The sequence below is a fragment of the Chiloscyllium plagiosum genome, chromosome 9 (assembly GCF_004010195.1).
Source record: "Chiloscyllium plagiosum isolate BGI_BamShark_2017 chromosome 9, ASM401019v2, whole genome shotgun sequence".
In the NCBI taxonomy this organism is placed as follows: Eukaryota; Metazoa; Chordata; class Chondrichthyes; order Orectolobiformes; family Hemiscylliidae; genus Chiloscyllium; species Chiloscyllium plagiosum.
The window spans coordinates 41,487,695-41,507,113 of NC_057718.1; the positions used below are offsets into that span (position 1 = coordinate 41,487,695).

Sequence of the window (19,419 nt, forward strand, 5' to 3'; positions counted from 1 at the left end):
TTCATAGCAAAAGGATTAGAGTACAGGAGCAGAGAACTCTTGCTGCAACTGTGCAGGGTCAAGGCAAGACCAGACCTGGAGTATTCTTTACAGTTTTTTTCATTTTTTTCTGAGGAAGGATGTTCTAGATTAGATTAGATTAGATTAGATTACAGTGTGGAAACAGGCCCTTCGGCCCAACAAGTCCACACCGACCCGCCGAAGCGCAACCCACCCATACCCCTACATTTACCCCTTACCTAACACTACGGGCAATTTTTAGTATGGCCAATTCACCTGACCCTGCACATCTTTGGATTGTGGGAGGAAACTGGAGCACCCGGAGGAAACCCACGCAGACACGGGGAGAACGTGCAAACTCCACACAGTCAGTCGCCTGAGGCGGGAATTGAACCCGGGTCTCTGGCGCTGTGAGGCAGCAGTGCTAACCACTGTGCCACCGTGCTGCCCAGGCATTGAGAGAGGCCCTAAAGGTTTGTCAGACTCATTAATGGTATGGCAGGGCTGACATATGAAGAGAGACAGAATCCATTCGGACTATATTAGAATCATAGAGATGTACACCACGAAACAGACCTGAAACAGGTCCAAATTGTCCATGCAATCCAGATAACCCAACCTCACCTAGTCCCATTTGCCAGTACTTGGCCCATATCCCTCCTAACCCTTCCTATTCATAGAACCATCCAGATGCCTTTCAAATGTACCAGCCTTCACCACTTCCGCTGGCAGTTCATTCCATACATGCACCACTTCCTGTGTGAAACATTTGCCCTTTCGGTCCCTTTTATATCTTTCCCCTCTTACCCTATGCCCTCTAGCTCTGGACTCCCCCATCCCATGGAAAAAAACGTTGTCTATTTCTTCTATCCATGCCCCTCATGATTTTATAAACTTCTATGAGTCACCCCTCAGCCTCTGACGCTCCAGGGAAAACAGCCCCAGCCTATTCAACCTCTCCCTATAGCTCAAATCCTCCAACCCTAGCAACATCCTTGTACATCTTTTCTGAACCCTTTCAAGTTTAACAACACCCTTCTGATAGGAAGGAGACCAGAACTGCACGCAATATTCCAAAAGTGGCTGAATCAATGTCCTGTACAGCTGCAACATGATCTCCCAACTCCTATAATCAGTGTTCTGACCAATAAAGGAAAGCCTACCAAATGCCTTCTTCACTATCCTATCTACCTGTGACTGTACTTCAAGGAGCTATGAACCTGCATTCCAAGGTCTGTTTGTTCAACAACAGTCCCCAGGGCCTTACCAGTAAGTGTATAAGTCCTGCTAAGATTTGCTTTCCCAGAATAGAGCACCTCACATTTATCTGAATTAAACTCCATCTGCCACTCCTCAGCCCATTGGCCCATCCAATCAAGGTCCCATTGTAATCTGAGGTAACCTTCTTCACTGTCCACTACACCTCCAAGCTCGGTGTCATCTGCAAACTTACTAACTACGTCTCCTATGTTCATATCCAAATCATTTATATAAATGACGAAAAGTAATGGACCCAGCACCGATCCTTGTGGCACTCCATTGGTCACAGGCCTCCAATTTGAAAAACAACCCTCCACCACCACCCTCTGTTTTCTTCCTTTGAGCCAGTTCTGTATCCAAATGGTTAGTTCTCCCTGTATTCCGTGAGATCTAACCTTGCTAGCCAGTCTCTCATTCACTTGTGTTTGGAAAAAAGAGGAGTTCTTATTGAAACCTATGAAATCCCAACAGTACTCGACAGCACAAATGCAAGAAGGATGACCCTGATGATCAGAGAGCCCGGAAATGGAGGTCATTATCTAAGGATATACTGTAGGCCATTTAGGACTACGATTAGTAGTAATTTCTTCACCAGAGATGGGTGAGCCTGTGGAAATCTCTGCCACAGAATGTAGTTGAGACTAAAACATTGAGAGTTTTCAACAAGGGGTTAGATACAACTCTCAGACCTAAAGAAATCAAAGGGTATAATGAGAAAGCAAGAACAGTGCACTGAATGTTTACTCATTCACGGGATGAGGGTGTCACTGGATAACCAGCATTTATTGCTGATCCTTAATTGCCCAGAAGGCAGTTAAGTGTCAACAGCATTGCTGTGGGTCTGGAGTCACATGTAGGCCACACCAGGTAAGGACAGCAGTTTCCTTCCCTGAAGGGCATTAGTGAACCAGATGGATTTTTCCAACTATCGACAATGGATTCCTGGTCATCACAGACTCTTGATTCCAGATACTTATTGAATTCAAATTCCACCATCTGCCATGGCAGGATTCAAACCCGGGTCCCCAGAACATTACCTGCGTCTTTGAGCTAAAAGTCCAACGATAATACCACTAGGCCATTGCCTCCCCATTGCCAAAAGATCATATTAAATGGAGAAGCAGGCTAAAAGGGCCGAATAGTCTACAGCTGCTCCTATTTTCTATGTTTCTATGTTAAGGGTTTCTGTTTCATCCACCAAACTGTGCAGAGAAATCCAGATACCCACCAACCTCTGGTTTAAAAAAGTTTTTCTCATGTTCCCGCTAATCATTCCGACAAATCACCTTAAGTCTGTGCCCCTTGTGATTGACCTATCCACTACTGGAAGCAAAGTTGTCCTGTCCACTCTATCCAAGCCCCTTATTATATTGTGCACCTTGATTAACAGCTTCTTCTGTTCAAAGGAAAACAACTCTAGCTTATCCAGTCTTTCCTCATATCTGCAATTTTCGAGCCATGGCAACATTCTTGTAAACCTCCTCTGTACTCCTTCTGGGGCCGTTGCATCCTTTCTGTAAGGTCATGACCAGAATTGTACACAAACTTACGGCAATAGCCTAATCAGGGTCTTGTATATGTTCAGCATTCCATCCTTTCCCTTGCATTCAGTACTTCACCCACCATCTTATTTTTCTGTTCTGCCACCTTCAGGGGACTGCAGATATAAACTCTAAAGTGTTCCATTTTCTCTACTCCTCTCCATACTCTTCAGTTTATTGTATATTATTTGCATTCACTAAAGGCAAACCCTTGCACTTCACTAATGAATTCCACTTAACACTTTTCTTCCCACTCAACAAGACCTTTTTTTATTCATTTGTGGGTTGTGGGCATTGCAGGCCATCATTTATTGCCCATTTATTGCCCATTCCTTGTTGCCTTTGAGAAGGTGGTGGTGAGCTGCCTTCTTATTTGGGAAGCTGGAATGAGTGGAGAGTGTCAAGCTCCTAGGAGTGGTCATCCACAACAAGCTTCCTTGGACTCTTCCTGTGGTTCCAAAGGCCCAACAACATCTCTTCTTCCTCAGGCAGCTGAGGAAATTTGGCATGACGGCAAATACCCTTGCCAATTTTTAAAGGTGCACCATTGAGAGCACTCTGCCTGGATGTATCACTACCTGGTATGGCAACTTCACCATTCAAGATCGGAGACGGTTACAAAGAGCGGTGAACTCAACCCGGACAATCACAAAGGCCAACCTCCCATCTATAGAATCCATGTACCAGGCCTGCTGTCAAGGAAAGGCCGCTAGCATTCTCAAAAATCCATCCTACCCTGGCAATGTTTTTCTACAAACTGTACCATTGGGGAGAAGGTACAGAAGCCTGGACAGACGCACCAGGTTTTGTAACAGTTTCTATCCTACTGTTGTTAGAATACTGAATGGACTCACAAACTCTTAATATTCGCCTGTACCTGTGTTTTTGTTTTTGCCACTGTTTACCTGATATTTACTACTTATGCTACTTAACTCTGTGATCTGCCTGTATTGCTTGCAAGACAAAGCTTTTCATTGTGCCTCAGTAAACGTGACAATAAATTCCATTCCATTCCATTGCATTCCATTCCAATCCGTTCCCAGACTCTCACACTCACAGTGTTACTGCCAGACTCTCACACTCACAATGTCACTATCAGACTCTCACACTCACAGTGTTACTGCCAGACTCTCACACTCACAGTGTCACTACCAGACTCTCACACTAACAGTGTCACTGCCAGACTCTCACACTCACAGAATCACTGCCAGAATCCCACATTCACAGTGTCACTGCCAGACTCTCACACTCACAGAGTCACTGCCAGACTTTCACACTCACAGAGTCACTGCCAGACTCTCACACTCGCAGAGTCACTGCCAGAATCCCACACTCACAGTGTCACTGTCAGACTCTCACACTCACAGAGTCACTGCCAGACTTTCACACTTGCAGTGGAGAGCAGGAGGATTGGGTAGTGTTGTGTTAACTAGGAGAATCATACAGAAGGCAGTAACTAGATAAGTGTTGGGTAGGAGGAAAGGTTACTCCAACATGTTTTCATTGGATCATGGATCAGATCAGATCTAAATTAAACAGGCCAATATACAATAGGGAATTTATATTGTGCCAATACTTGCAGATGCTTGAACCCCAAATGATATAATTGGCCCCAATTTGAAATTATTCACAAGGCTTCTATATTGGTGACCGCAGTCAGATAATTTGCAATGCTTTGCATTATTTTCACAGCTCACCTACTACATTCAGGCCTTGTATGAACAGGCCACAAGTCAGATCAGCCTGCGGGAAACTGACTTCCATCACACTACTGACTGTTCCTCCCACGACCATGAGTGGTATATAGTAGTGGTATCGTAGAGTACTGGCCATCATTTTTCAACAAGTTGCAATAATACTTCTATTAACCTTTTAAGCATTATTTACAATGTCCATGCACAAAAGCACTCTTCAGATCGGGCATCCTAAACATGGAAGAAACAACTGGTCCTCACTAAAATGAAGAGGTTTCCCGTTTACATATGGAATACTCCATAGCGCTTGATTGGTTCCTGCTTCGATAACCTGAATTTGTTGGTATTGGCTGTGTTCACGTTTCCTGCTGTCACTCAGAATGGCAGAATGCATGCAGTATGAATCCTGGCACTGGAAGCAGGCAGGCTCACAGTTTACTATTTCTGACAGCGCCTGCATTTTGCAAGTTTGATTGAAAGTGAAAAATATGGAATTGGTTGACACTGGCAAAGCCAAACCTCTCCAAGTCTCAATTTGCACAGACGACAATACTTAAAACAAAAAATTCACACAATGTTAGATAAAACTGAATTACTCCACAAAGCATACTGCCCCTAAATCTGGTTTTTAGTATAACAGTGAAAGCTATAGCCCTACATTTTTAAAAGAACTTGTACTGCTGTAAATATAATCATTAACTGGCACAGAGGGTGTTACAGAGACAGGAATCAAATGACACAATGAAATATCCAAACCACGTCAGGGGATGTTTCTGTCAGAGAATATAAAGTAGTTGAGCTGTCCATTTCACTTAAAATTGGGAAGTCTATTCATCCAAGGTGTATCATGAATTTCCCTGACAGTCTGGGAATGCTCTCTCTGCTTAATCCTCATGTCTCATCAAAATGCTTTTCAAAACCTAGATTTTGAGCCATCCAAGTTCAAGGTGGGAGTGAGAGAATAAACCAAGGCACTTGCATAAGCAATGATATATATTAATTTACAAGCAGTTCATACTATACATGAAATATAGCCAGCAGTACTAAGTGTTATTTTTATCCTTGGATGCTGATTCATGTGTTTTGATAGACTTCAATTAAAATGTTTGACGTTTGGAAACAAATGAAGTGAATGTTTCTTAAAAATGTTACTCTATTTAGCAAACATGGAAATACTTTTTCATTAAATACCAATTCAAATCATATTTGTAATGAAATAGAGGCAGTCAAGGTGGAAATCTAGTGGTGTGACTTGGCACCTTGCATGCTCAAGGCTCACTTGATATGAGTAGAGTTTGTAAATAACCAAACCACGCAACTACCTGAACTCGTGAAATAGTGCAAACTATGAGGAGGAAAATGTAGAACTTCAAAAATACATCGTTTGTTATAATGTGTGCGGACAACTGACAGATGAAATTGAATGCACTAAAGTGCAAAGTTTTTTTTGTAGAAAGAATGCAAAGAGACAATAGAGTATTTTAGGACAGGTGCAGGAGCTGACACATATCATTGAAGGTGGCAAGACAGGCTGAGAGAGCATTTAAAAAACATATCACACCTCTATCAATAGGGAACATAAAGTATAAAACAAGGAAATCCTGTGCAACCTATAGAAAATATTGGTTTCAACTAAAGTATTGCATCCAGTTTGAGTACCACAATTTGAGAAGGATTTGAAGGTATTTGGCAGAGTGCAGCAAAGATTCATAAAATGGTTGCAGGGATAGGATCTTCAGTTCGATACATAAACTGGAGAAGTTGGCACAGTTACCCGCAGAAAATGCAAAGGTGAGGGGAGATTGATGGAGGTATTCATAATCAGAACGGGGGTCTGGAAAGAGCAGTCGGCGAGAAACTATCCCCTTTGATGGAAGGAGATTCAGATAATTGGCAAAAGAAGCAATTGCAGAAGGAAGAAAATCTTTTTTCATGCAGGGGGTTTGCTAAGATCTGGAATGATATGCCTCAGAATGTAGGAATGGTGGGTTTAATCAGCTAATCAGAAGGTGTTAGATCATTATCTGAAAAGGAAAATTATACAGGTCATTGGGGCAAAGGCAGACAGATGGCAGTAAGTGAATTCCCCCTGCAGATAGCCAACAAGAGCACAGTGGGCTGAATTGTCTCCTTCTGTGCAGTATCTATTCTATCATAAATACTGTAGTGGCTTGTTTAGAAGCATATAATGGGAACAAATATGTCCATGTAGTCAGACTTTTTTGTAAAGTAGAAGCAGTTCTGGTGAACAACAAATGGCACCAGCAATTATTTGAGGAGGTGACAAGTCAGGTCGCCAAAGGTCGAGCAGTGGATGTGGTGTATGTGGACATCGGCAAGGCATTTGATAAGGTTCCCCATGGTAGGCTCATTCATAAAGTCAGGAAGTATGGGATACAGGGAGATTTGGCTATCTGGATTCAGAATTGATTGGCTGACAGAAGTGGTTGTAGATGGAAAGTATTCTGCCTGGAGGTCAGTGTTAAGTGGGGTCCCTCAGGGCTCTGTTCCTCGGCCTCTTTGTAGTTTTTATAAATGACTTGGATGAAGAGGTTGAGGGCTGTGTTAGTAAATTTTCAGATGACACAAAGGTTGGAGGTGCTGTCGATAGTATCAAGGGCTATTGCAGGCTGCAGCATGACACAGACAGAATGCAGAGCTGGGCTGAGAAATGGCAGATGGAGTTCAACCTGGATAAATGCGAAGTGATGCATTTTGGAAGGTCGAACCCGAATGCTGAATATGGGATTAAAGACAAGATTCTTGGCAGCGTGGAGGAACAGAAGGATCTGGGTGTGCAAGTACATAGATCTCTCAAAGTTACCACCTAAGTGGATAGGGTTGTTAAGAAAGCATATGGTGTTTTGGCTTTCAATAACAGGGGATCGAGTTTAAGAGCCGCGAGGTTTTGCTACAGTTCTACAAGTCCCTGATGAGACTACACTTGGAATATTGTGTCCAGTTCTGGTTGCCCTGATATAGGAAAGATACAAAGGCTTTAGAGAGGGTGCAAAAAAGGTTTACCAGGATGCTGCCTGGACTGGAGGGCTTGCCTTATGAAGAAAGGTTGAATAAGGTCAGACTTTTGTCTCTGGAGAGAGGAGGAAGAGAGGAGACTTGATCGAGGTATACAAGGTAATGAGAGGAATAGATAGAGTCAATAGCCAGAGACTTTTCCCCAGGACAGGACTGACTGGTACAAGGGGTCATAGTTTTAAGATATTAAGAGAAAGGTACAGAGGAGACGTCAGAGGTAGGTTCTTCACGCAGAGAGTTGTGAATGCATGGAATGCATTGCCAGCAGTGGTAGTGGAAGCAGTCATTAAGGACATTTAAGTGACTGATGGAAATGCACATGGATAGCAGTGAGTTGAGGGGTGTGTAGTTTAATTATTATACTTTACATTAGGATTAAACCTTGGCACAACATCATGGGCCAAAGGGCCTGTTCAGTGCTGTACTTTTCTATGTTCTATGTTCTAATTCTGCAAAAAGATCTTCAGCCTGAACTTTGATTTTTCTCTGCACACAAGCTGCCTGACAGGCTGAGTATTTTGTAGGTAAGGAGCACAGTAATGAATTAGCATGTATATGGATTCAGTGATCCTTTTTGTTGTTTTGTCATGGAACTATGAGGATTGCCAGCACCTGGCTGAATACAATTTGCCCTGTCTATTTGTGCTATCCACAACCTGTTTCACGCTGGGGAAGATAAGTCAACAGTAAAAACATCTCAACATGAGTGGACAAATGAAGTGGAAGATACAGGCTGGAATATATTTCCTCCACACATGTGGTAATGCTTATGTGTATTATGTTTTTCTATGGCTCACAGATGATTATACAACCCATAGACTGCTTTGTGTTGCTGTGAGTTGATCTTGCGTGTAATTCAGTAGCACTCTTCGCCAGCATAGTGGTTAAATGGAATCAAACGTCTGTTTTTCCTTTGTACATAACTGCGTTCTGACTTGAAATGTTGCTCAACCCCCTTTATCCCAATGATTGAAATGATAATGAAAACCAAACTTACATCATATTCATAGCCGTGCAGGAAGGGCTTGATAAAATTCTTAACCTAGAATGTCATCAATGGCCAGGAAATGATATCTGTTCAGAGCCACAGAGTAAACAACTTTGCACAGCAGCACAGCTTTTTGTGATTCTTAGAGCTAAAGGTTTAGAATCATGAATGTTGTTTGCTCACTGTATAAATTGTTGCAGTTCACAGATCCAGACAGCTGGAGAACGGTTCACAGAGCATTACGCATTTGTGACAACTGAATTTTCATTCATTTTGTGAAAAATACTCTGTAAAATTCCTGGAATTTGGGGAAGATGTAAAACAAAAGTTTTGCCTGGGAAGGATCTGGAATCTGGGACAGAACTTACTCAAACAGAACTCATCCCTTCAGTACCAGCCTGTTGATTTGATAGGAGGGCCTTAAGCCAGTCAAAGGGGCATACCTGGTTAAATCTAGATTTTTCCCAGATCATGATGTCCCCTTCATCTTTAAAAGGCTTCAGCCTAGGCCTAACCAGAACCTTTCAACAGTAAGGTAATCAATTGATGGGATTGCCTGCCACTTGTTTCCTAGGAGTACAATTCCCTGCATTGATGCTGGTGGACAAGCTCTCCCATTTTCTGAGGTTTCTAAGTTTTGGATTCAGTCATCAACTATGTTCATGTTATTTACACAGGCCGAGTAAAGAAGATCAGAAAGGCTGCAGTTTTATTTGGCCAGGAACAAAAGGATAGCATCATTTCTATTAAAATTTGCTTGACAAAATTTATCAAAGGAGCATCTGCATTGTAATCATTCTTTTCTAAGTGTGATTTTTTACAAAGCATTTTAGCAGGCTTTGACACTCTCAAAAGTAACTATTAATCCCACTTTAAAGTCATGTAGCAGCCTCTGAAAAAGACAAAAAAGAAATGAAAATCAATCACAGTACTAAAAGCTGTGACAAAGATGTGTGAAAAAAATGTTCAGTTTTATTGAAAAGAACTTTGACATTTGGATCCAAAGAGTTTTCAGAATTTAAAGTTTTGTTTCGATACATGTTATCAATCTCAGCCATGCTAAACAAAGACCAAATACTGCCCTACAGATGGAGTAATTGAATGGAATCATTGAGGACTATTCTTCTGCACCTCATCGCAAACAAAGAACAGGGCAGGCAAAGGCTGGGAATAGGTCATCTGGCTAGGCACACTGTTAAAAAGCCAAATCGTTATGTTGATGCTTTCTGGAATATTCAGTGATGTTTGTAAATGAATAGAAATGAGACTGTCAAAACTGCCTCTAATTATTTTTAAAGCAAAGCATATTGCATTTAGAACATAGAACATAGAACCATACAGCGCAGAACAGGCCCTTCGGCCCTCGATGTTGTGCCGACCTGTGAACTATTTTCAGCTTGTTCCCCTACGCTATCCCAAAGTCATCATTGTGCTTATCTAAGGATTGTTCAAATCTCCTAGCACCTTTAACTTGATGAAATATTCATGGGTGCTTGACAAGACATTTGACACTGAGCTGCATAAGGAGATACTCAGGCAGACACATGTCCAAAAGCAAGATGTAGTCTTTAATAAGTTTTTTTAGAGGATGAAGGAGAGACTGAGTGAGTTAGGAAGAGGAATCCACAGATTGCAAACTATACAGCTGAAGGCATGCTCCCAGTAACTAAGCTAATAAAATCAGGGTTACTCAAATAGCACATATATCTCAAAGCATTGTGAGGCTGGATGGGATACCAGGGTTAGAGAGAGCTAATGGATGTATTTTAAAACAAAACTTAAAATCAAGGCATTTTTCAACCAGGAGCCCATAGGTCAGAAACCACAGGGGTAAATGATGAACAGAACTTGGCATGAGTTAGAATACAGGTGACTGATTTTTAGATAATTTGAAGTGAGAGGGTAGAAAATGTTCACTGGCGAAGTGTGCTTTAGAATGATCAAATCTTGAGGTAACAAAGGATGGATTAGGATTTCAGTAACAATTCAGCTAAGGTCGAGTCAGAGTTGGTTGATGATGCAAAAGTGGAACTAAAAAGTCTTTGGATGGCATGATGGCTTAGTGGTTAGCACTGCTGCCTCACAGCATCAGGGACCCAGGTTTGATTCTTGCCTGTTTGTGTGGATTTTGCACGTTCTCCCCATGGTTGTGTGGGGTGGTGCTCTGGTTTCCTCACGCAGTGCAAAGATGTGCTGGTTTGGAGGATTGGCCATGCTGAAATTGTCCGTAGTGTCCAGGGATGTGCAGACTAGGTAGATTAGCCATGGTAAATATGGGGTTAAGGGGACTGCGTCTGGGTGGGATGCCCTTTGGAGGATCAGTGCAGACTCGAGGGCAAAATGTAGGTCTTTACACACTGTAGGGATTCTATGATTCCTGGTGACAGAGCTGATATGTTGTCAGAACTTTGTCTTGGGGTTATGTAATACAGTGAGATTGCAAATAATCTGGTTTGGCCTCAGGCAGGTGGAAGGAGAGGGATAGATTCAGTGGCTAGCAAGTGGTGTTTGTGGTTGTGAGTGAAGATAGCCATAAAGTTTTGTACAATGCATCACAATCCTGATAGCAGGATGAATTCAAAGTGGGGGATCCTGAAAATGAGTACTGGTAAATGATAAATATAAGCTTCATGAACAAACCACCTCCTGTAACCTTATCTAATTACGGATGATCGCTGGACTCCACCTTAGGAGGTGCCTGCAACATATCTTGTTAATAGGGTTGCCAGAATCCTTTATAATGTGGGCAATGCCTCTCCATCAGCAAAAGCAACAGAAGTGCCATGGACACTTTCCAGTGGAAGGGAATTAGATGTCACTGAAGTAGGACTGGAATTATCAGAGACATCAGTCTCTATGAAACGGCAGCAAGGGAATGTCTGATGCTGGGGTACAGATATCCTTGTGGATCACTGTTGGAACATATTGGAACACCTCTGATCCATTTTCAGGTTTCTGAGACACTGGGGAAGCTTCAATCACCATTGGGAAAACCACTTGGACCAAGAGAATAAAGTGGCTTGTTATCACCCTTAATTGGATATCTGTCACAACTGGGCAGAGTGTTCTGAGGTGGGAACATGTTGGAAATACTGTATGATGCACATTTCTTACACTCCTGCTTCCACCTTGAAAGTAGGAAAATTCAGTCCAAAATTCAGATTTGATCTTCTGCAAATTTAGTTGCAGGGAATTTGGCTTTTCCTCGTATATGTTGAGGGAAAGTAATGGGCACAAATGTTAGTCCAGCAAGCGACTTCCACATCCCATTATTGAATAAATGTTAAAAGCACTACACAGTGGACAAGCATATTACAAGTGAGAGACCAGAGATGGGTGGAGAGATGTGATGGTGGTTAGGTAGAGCTGTATGTCACCAGTGGACATGTGGTACCTGAAGATTTATATCTGGACGATGCTTCTGAGCGGCAGCATGAGAGGGCCGGCTATAATATCAAGAAAAAAATAATACATTTTAATAGATACTCAATAGGTCCCTTCCTAAAGTCACATCAGAATAATCTTTTAGTGACTTTAAAATGCACATGTTCTGGTCCAAGATTTACATGTGTGTAGCCTGGTATACAGGAGGAGTAGAATTATTTTCCATGTTTTTGAAGTTTCAGTTGGAAAGGTCAATTTTTCTGCCATCAAATGACACCTGTTCACCAATAACTGAAGTCAATGATACTCAATTCAGTTTCCACTAAAAGCAATTAGCTCTAGCTCTCATCGCAGGTGACGGCACAAAACTTTAATGTCAAAAAATAATGAGAACAATTTCTGATGACATCGAGATGTCATTTTACACAATATGGCACCCAAGCCATTCTGATAAAGTTGAGGTAATTAGTGTCAAAGGAACAGCACTGGTTCATAAAGATGGTTTCTGTTTTAGGATGCCAATAATTGTATTCCAAGAACATCACTACAGGAATTTCTCAGCTCTGATTCTTTAACCTAATCATCATCGGTTGGTTTATCAGTGGTCCTACTCCATCATACAGTCAGGAGTCTGGCCTGATCATCTGTAGTTCTGTAATTTTCAGTGATACCCACATCCCTTCTGATAATGAAGCAAACCACTTCAGTCCAGGATATGGATAATGTCCAGGCTTGGGTGAGCAAGTGACATTCAAGGCAAAGTCAAAGGAATTGTAGGACCAAAGCACTGACTACTATGGTATTGCATCGACTCATAGCTGCACTCCTTTTAAATATACAGTTTGCTGCTCAGAGAATTCAGTCATTGAATTGAACCCAGTCTCTTGACTTCTCCATTCGTTTTTTGTTCAATTTTTAGGTTGAGCTTCCAATTTACTCTATCTAATAAATAACGTTATTTAAGATTTTTACTCACCTTTTATCGTTTGCTTACCAATCCCACTACCTAATTTGGAAGTTTGAGTAACATTGAAACTATTGCTATTTTAACACTTACTTTATTGTCAGAAAATACAGCAATACATATTTCACAATAGATGGAATTACACTATCAGGCCAATCTGAGGCTCGTTTCTCAGGTCTGTAAAGGCAGAGGGTACAAATCGTGCAAATGGAATGGTTCTTCCAGCAACAGGATGCATTCAATTAAGGTAGATTAACAACTGAACCCAAAACTCTGCAGACTTAAATTGTATGTAATGGAGCATAAAATAGTCAACAACAATTTCTGCACATCTGTCCATGATCTACCTCACTTCACTTGGCACCGATGCCTCAATTAATACCATCTGTCAAATGCATTAGAATGAAAATTTCAACAATTTTTTTTCTGATCAGTGATGGGTTAATCAATATAATTGGAATCAACCTAGCAAGCATTGGTTGTTTAAAATATCCCAAGTGTTTGAAGTATTGCCTCATTTTACAATTGATATGAATTGTTAATTATCAGTTTAGAAATATAATATTGTGAGGACTTCCCACAAATGTTTGAAGCATTCAAAGAAGACCTGATGCTCAAAATTTCGACTGCCAATAGTAAATTAGCTAATCAACCCACTTTGGGCAAGGTAGGGAATTGTCCACTTAAATAATTCACTAATTAGATTATAATACTAATCCTGCATTTTATATAATGTGTCTTTGAGAACTGAGATAAGTTGTATTTCAACTAAGAGTTTTAAGCCAGTTTTCAGTCAACAGACACCTGGACTATGATCTCTCTAGAAATCTGAGTAGGAACATCTTGGACCTAAGTCTGTGATACATCTGTAAAATACTTTTTTATATAATAAGTCAAGGAAAGCCAAAAAAAGTAAAACTGAAATAATTTATTTAACCACTAGAGCACCACAAAATTTGCAGGCTTCACAGACATACCATGTGTTAAAATACATAGTAATTAGCCAACAAATATGTATGTTTGACCAAAATGTACGTTTGAAAGATAAAACAAGGAGAAAGCACCCACCCTCCCACCCAAGTGGTAAGATCATCAAATGTCCAACATTTACTAAGGATCAAGAAATAAGTGTACAATATTTAAAAACAATAGTTTCAAAGACGTCAGCATTACAAGAAGAAGCTTAATACTAGTATCAGTGCAATCCTGAGGAAGAGAAACTTCATTTTAATGGGGCAAAAAAAAGGAAATATTGAGCAAAATACAGATTTTTTTTTCTAAAAAAAGCATTTAACATTTGGCTGCGTCCAGCGCAATCAAGTATAGTTCGACATTCTGGCATCCATCTCCTTCTATTGGAGCTAAAAGACAAATTATCATGCCATTCATATATAGGACCACAAACCATCCACAATGAATGACATTCATAAGAGTTTAACATAGGCTATCCCCAACAAAAGTGCTTACGACTGGCATTCCAGATGTCAGAAGCTATTTTCAGGTATTTATCTACAATGTATACGTTGTGAATTTCAAACGATGCTTAAAAGTGTTAGATTAGAGCTAAATTGAGGCCACTGTCTTCATGAAAATAGTATTTGGCAAACATCTTTTCATTTGTCTGACACAATTACCTCATGGATGCAAACCCAGCCAAAATGTATCATTGTGTCATTTTCAGGCAATATTACAATCATGAAGATGATGCATGGGTCTTCTTCTTTGCCAAACTAAAAAGAAAGTTGGCCAATGGCATTTTTCTTGAAGGCAATGGCCCTTTAAAATGATTTACTCTTTATATCCCAAAGAACAATGAAAATCATATGGGAATTAGTTTAACAATTCAAAAAGATCAGAAATGAATAGACAGTAATATGAAACAAGTCACATGATTTTATCATCTAGTATGATGAGCATCACAGAAGTAGGGGCTTCCAAATGGTTTTAAACGAGTGTCCTATACACATTAGTGAGTCATGAGAAGTAATAAAGGGGATTTGGATATTTATTTTATTTAGGCAACTACATCAACACATTTTCCACTGTATATCTTGTGGAAGCTGTCAAAGGTCACTGCTTATTTCCATGAGTTAACTTGTGAAATTTTAGCACACAGTTTCTTGCATATTTTTCTAGTGACCTTATGTTTACACTTACCAAGTGAATGGAAATAGTCACAACAGAAGGACGTTCCCATAATTTAATATTGTAAAAACCTTTAATAGTTATTATGAAATGGCATATGAATTAAAATATTGAAAGGAATAAAGGGTCTATGATCAAACTTGGATTTTTCAAAATCCCCATGGAAGTAAGTCTTTCCATCCTTATGTTCATGTTGTCCTTCTCAGCTAAAAGGTGCAACCACTTAGGCGATGCCTGCTATTCTCCACCCCCACCGTAAATGCTATTCCATTGTCACTCACCAGAAACATGTCAAGATCCCAAAAGCCATATGTAAAGGTATCTGCACCCTCCACCCGACCCCAGTTATAGACTCATAGAGCACAGAAGAGGCAATCAGTCCAATGTGCCGACTGGTTCTTTGAAGGAACTATCCAATTGGTTTCAGTCCTCTGTGACTTTTCCTTTTTATCCCACATGGGATAGGCATTCTAAGCATGTATTTTCAGTAAGGAGTGATCTAGCTACATTTGTTACCAGCCTGCAGATCCTTGACTGGAATTTACCTTCGATGTCCTCGTGAAGGGGTAGCATTTTGCTATCATATCTTGCAAGGGACTGGGCTGTAAAAATGGGGAATATAACTTCGCAATCCTGATCAAAATTGGACCATTTTTTATAGATCAGGAGTGGAACATAGAATTCCTGAACAAGAGACAGCACTTCAGTGTCATGGGAAGGGGAAATATTTCTGGTTCACTGTCCTTTCACCTGTGGCTCTCAGAAGACATACACCATGCCTCCCCTTCCCACAGAATGTTTCCAGATCTTCCCTTTCCTATTGCTATACAGGTAGAGAAAGAAAGGAAAATGTCTTGGGGGAAGAAGATATCCTAGTATTCATAAAGTTTATTAAGAGACTCTGTTAAAATCATAGGAATTTCTATATAGTTTACATACCAAACAAATACTTAGCACTTTAAGTATGCTCCACTATTCAATAAGATCGCAACTGATCTGATTTTAACCTTAACTCTACGTTGCTGCATACTGCTGATAATCTTCCATTCCCTTGGTTTCTATGAAACCTGGTTTTCTTTCTCCTTCCTGCAAGGAAATGTTTAGTCTCGGCTTAAAACAGGAAGTTTACCATGTGAAGTGCATCAGACATAGACCCACATCTTCTCATTGCATGATGCAACATGTTACGACAATCCTAATGTGATCCTGGACCAAAAAGATATTGTCCTATTATTATTGTTAGCCTAACCCCGGGCTAGAAAAGCAATCACGTATTCCAATCAGATGGGTGCTACATCTAGGGGCTGCCCTTGCAGATAAAATATATCAAGCTTAGTGTAAACAGAAGCATCACTTTCACATTGTTGTGCTATTTTCTTTATTTTTAACAATACTGTACACATTTCAATTTTGTGTTGCTAACTGTTCACTTATAATGAAGTGAAAACAGAAAAGAACAAGTAATTTAAAAACAAAAGTTATGAGCAGGGTTGGAGTTGGAACTTTGTAAATTGGCTGATGCTCAATTTGCAGGGAGGATCAAGTCAAATTAATTTACCATATATCATAAATGGTATTTGGGAGAAAGAGGTATTTCCTTAACTGCTCCTAGAGATGAAGTTGAAATATGGAACTCCAGAAACAGAAACATCAAAGGTCATAATCCTCTGTATTTTGCTCTCTGAATTTGTTGTTGAAAATGTATAAATGTATTAGCTCTAGAGTTGTAGTAGTCTGCTCCTTATAAGCAGTCTGGCTCAGCAGGAGAGCAGATTGAAGACATGGCAGAAAGGTCAATGTGCCTGAGTTGGTGCATTTCTGTTTTTAATGTCTTGAATATGATGAGTCCCACAAATTGTGCACACTGACCTCTGTAACCAGCTCTCTGATCTATGCTGGAGTGGAGCTTCACAATTTCTATTATCTGGAAATGCACGTACAAATTTGTGAAAACCAACACTCAGAAAATATCAGCAAAAATGCCTTAGAAAGATTTACCATAATGTAGTGAGTTCAATTTATGGCATTCCTGATATTCCAGTCATTGATTTTAACAGCTGGAAAATGAAATCAACCATGTCAACCTCCATGGACGATTCTCCAATCAGCACTTCTGCCGAATAAATCTCTGCACCCGAAGCAGAGGTGACAAATTTCAGACTAATGTGCTTCTGAATTTGTTGAAGCTAATTCAGAGAGTAAAATGTTTGGTACTAAGTGGAAAGAGCATTAAGTCGAACAGTCAGTCCCTTTTTTTGAAAAATCAACCCAACTTTCAACCCTCTCACCATGTCACTCAATCTTTTTTCTCTTCAGGAATGCATCTACTTCATTGGACACATCTGCTATAAACATGCTAGCCTTTGCGTTTGAAGTGCTCCACCTGATGTACCTTCTTATTTGTAACATGCAAATTTTTAAGCCCAAATTTTAATTATCAGCATTCCTTCAACCAATGCCATATATGACTGATGGCAAGTGCACACTTGCTTGCTGATTACAAAGCTTGCTGTCATCTCCCATCACTTGAACCAATAACACATCCCCACAATGGACATAACAGTAATACATTTGACTTTGTTGGTGCCCTAACAAAGGAGTATATATAGGATGCCAATTGCATAACAATACACAAGAGATCAAGTAAGGCACGGGACCTGTACAGCATTTCCACTAAGTGGGACTCTTTTTATTTCACATATTAACACTTACAATTTTTCCAGTGTTTTTGTCTTTTCAATTTAAAGATTCTGTGTCTCATCTATCACACTAAATTAGTAGGTGAAGGATAGGAATAAAGCCTTCAATGTACATTTTATTTCCTTTTGCTTCTGTTGGTAGTTAAACGAAAGAAAAAGTTCCAAATAGTTCAAACTAGTACCATGTATTGTTCGTTTGTTTAACACTGATGAACCTGGGATTTTCAAGGGAGTTGTATTCATTCTTAGCTGCATTTGCAAGACTTGACTACCATGTTCGAAAGGTGTTCAATTTTGGGAACTTTGCCAACGAAGTAGAGAATAGTGAGAGGCTCCAGGTCTTGAGAAACACAACATGGGGAGGCAGAAGCTTCAGGGTTTATATTGTTGTACAGACTAAGTATCTGAAATAAAGAAAACATCATTTAATCTGCTGAATAATCTTTTCGAAACACAGAATCGGGTGACCTGGGTCATTCTGGTAGGAAATTTATAAATTGCTGAAACAAAGAGTGAATGATTACTTGAGAAGTACCTTAAATAAATCCTGACCTATTGGGACAAAGGTAGTTTTGCAGTTTGACCATTGACCCATTGAATAAGCAAAAGAAATTGTTATGCAATTTTCCTACCATGTCAGATTCTGAAATATAATTTTATGGTAACATCACAGAAACATTCTACCACTAAAAAAGATACCACATACAGGGTGTTCTTGACTTTTATAGAACACTCAACCCTTTGATGGACACAGATGGCAGTGAAAATATTTAATATAAATCCATGGCAATGTGAGAAATGCTGAAGTAAGTTTTGCCATTACTACAGTATGTCACCTTTTGGCATCTATAAATATTTTGACTGTCTCCTAGGATAAAACAGAGCTGTGTTATATCTCTAATTCCTTAACTTCTTATTAAAAAAAGTATATTTTATTAAGTAAGCAGCAAATGGTTGTGCTGATTGGGCTCAAAATGGGTTGTTATTCAAAACTTTAATGTAATCAAAATGATTGCCAAAACTCTACTGGCTCAACGGGTTTGACTGCTACTATCTTAACCTGCCCATAGGTTGAGATATAACACCCCAGAATTCCTTCAAAATGGTTTTACAAAACTAGTGTAAGATAAACTAACTAAATAGGCAAAACAAACCAAAAGAACTGCGTATGCTGCAAATCTGAAATAAAAACAGAAATCGCTGGAAAATCTCAACAGGTCTGACACATCTGTGGAGAGAAATCAGTTAACATTTTGAGTCCAGTGACTTCCTAAGAAATCCTAAGAACTAACAACTAAACGGGCAACCAGCTATTTTAAGAAAAAATTGAGAAATGTTGATTGCTAATGAAAAGAGTGGAAACTAGTTGTAAACTAGTGTCAACTTTCAAGGAACAAGCTGAATAGAGATTCTCCTGAATTGAAATATTTCCGATGATGGAAACTATAAGAATGATAGAAAGTAAAAGGAACAAAAACAGAAAGTGCTGGAAAAACTCAGCAGGTCTGGCAGTATCAATGGAGAGAAAGCAAAATTAATGTTCCGAAATGTTAACTTTGCTTTCTCTCCACAGATGCTGCCAGACCTGTGGAGGTTTTCCAGAAATTTCTGTTTATGGTTCTGATTTGCAGCATCCACACCTCTTTTGGTTCTTTGTTCAGAAAATATGAGTATTTGTCTGAAAATAATGTGAGGTAGAGGTACTCTT

General features: G+C 39.9%; 1 protein-coding gene across 4 annotated transcripts in view; it reads right to left on the reverse strand.

Annotated features, from left to right (window-relative positions):
* Positions 1-13,780: 13,780 nt before the first annotated feature.
* tgfb2 (transforming growth factor, beta 2) overlaps positions 13,781-19,419 on the reverse strand; it is a 98,671-nt gene continuing 93,032 nt past the window's right edge. For all 4 annotated transcript variants that reach the window (XM_043695790.1, XM_043695789.1, XM_043695788.1 and 1 more), the window contains one exon: positions 13,781-18,115. In XM_043695790.1, coding sequence (XP_043551725.1) covers positions 17,957-18,115 — 159 coding nt within the window. In that variant the 3' untranslated portion in view covers positions 13,781-17,956. The remainder of the gene's footprint in view (positions 18,116-19,419) is intronic.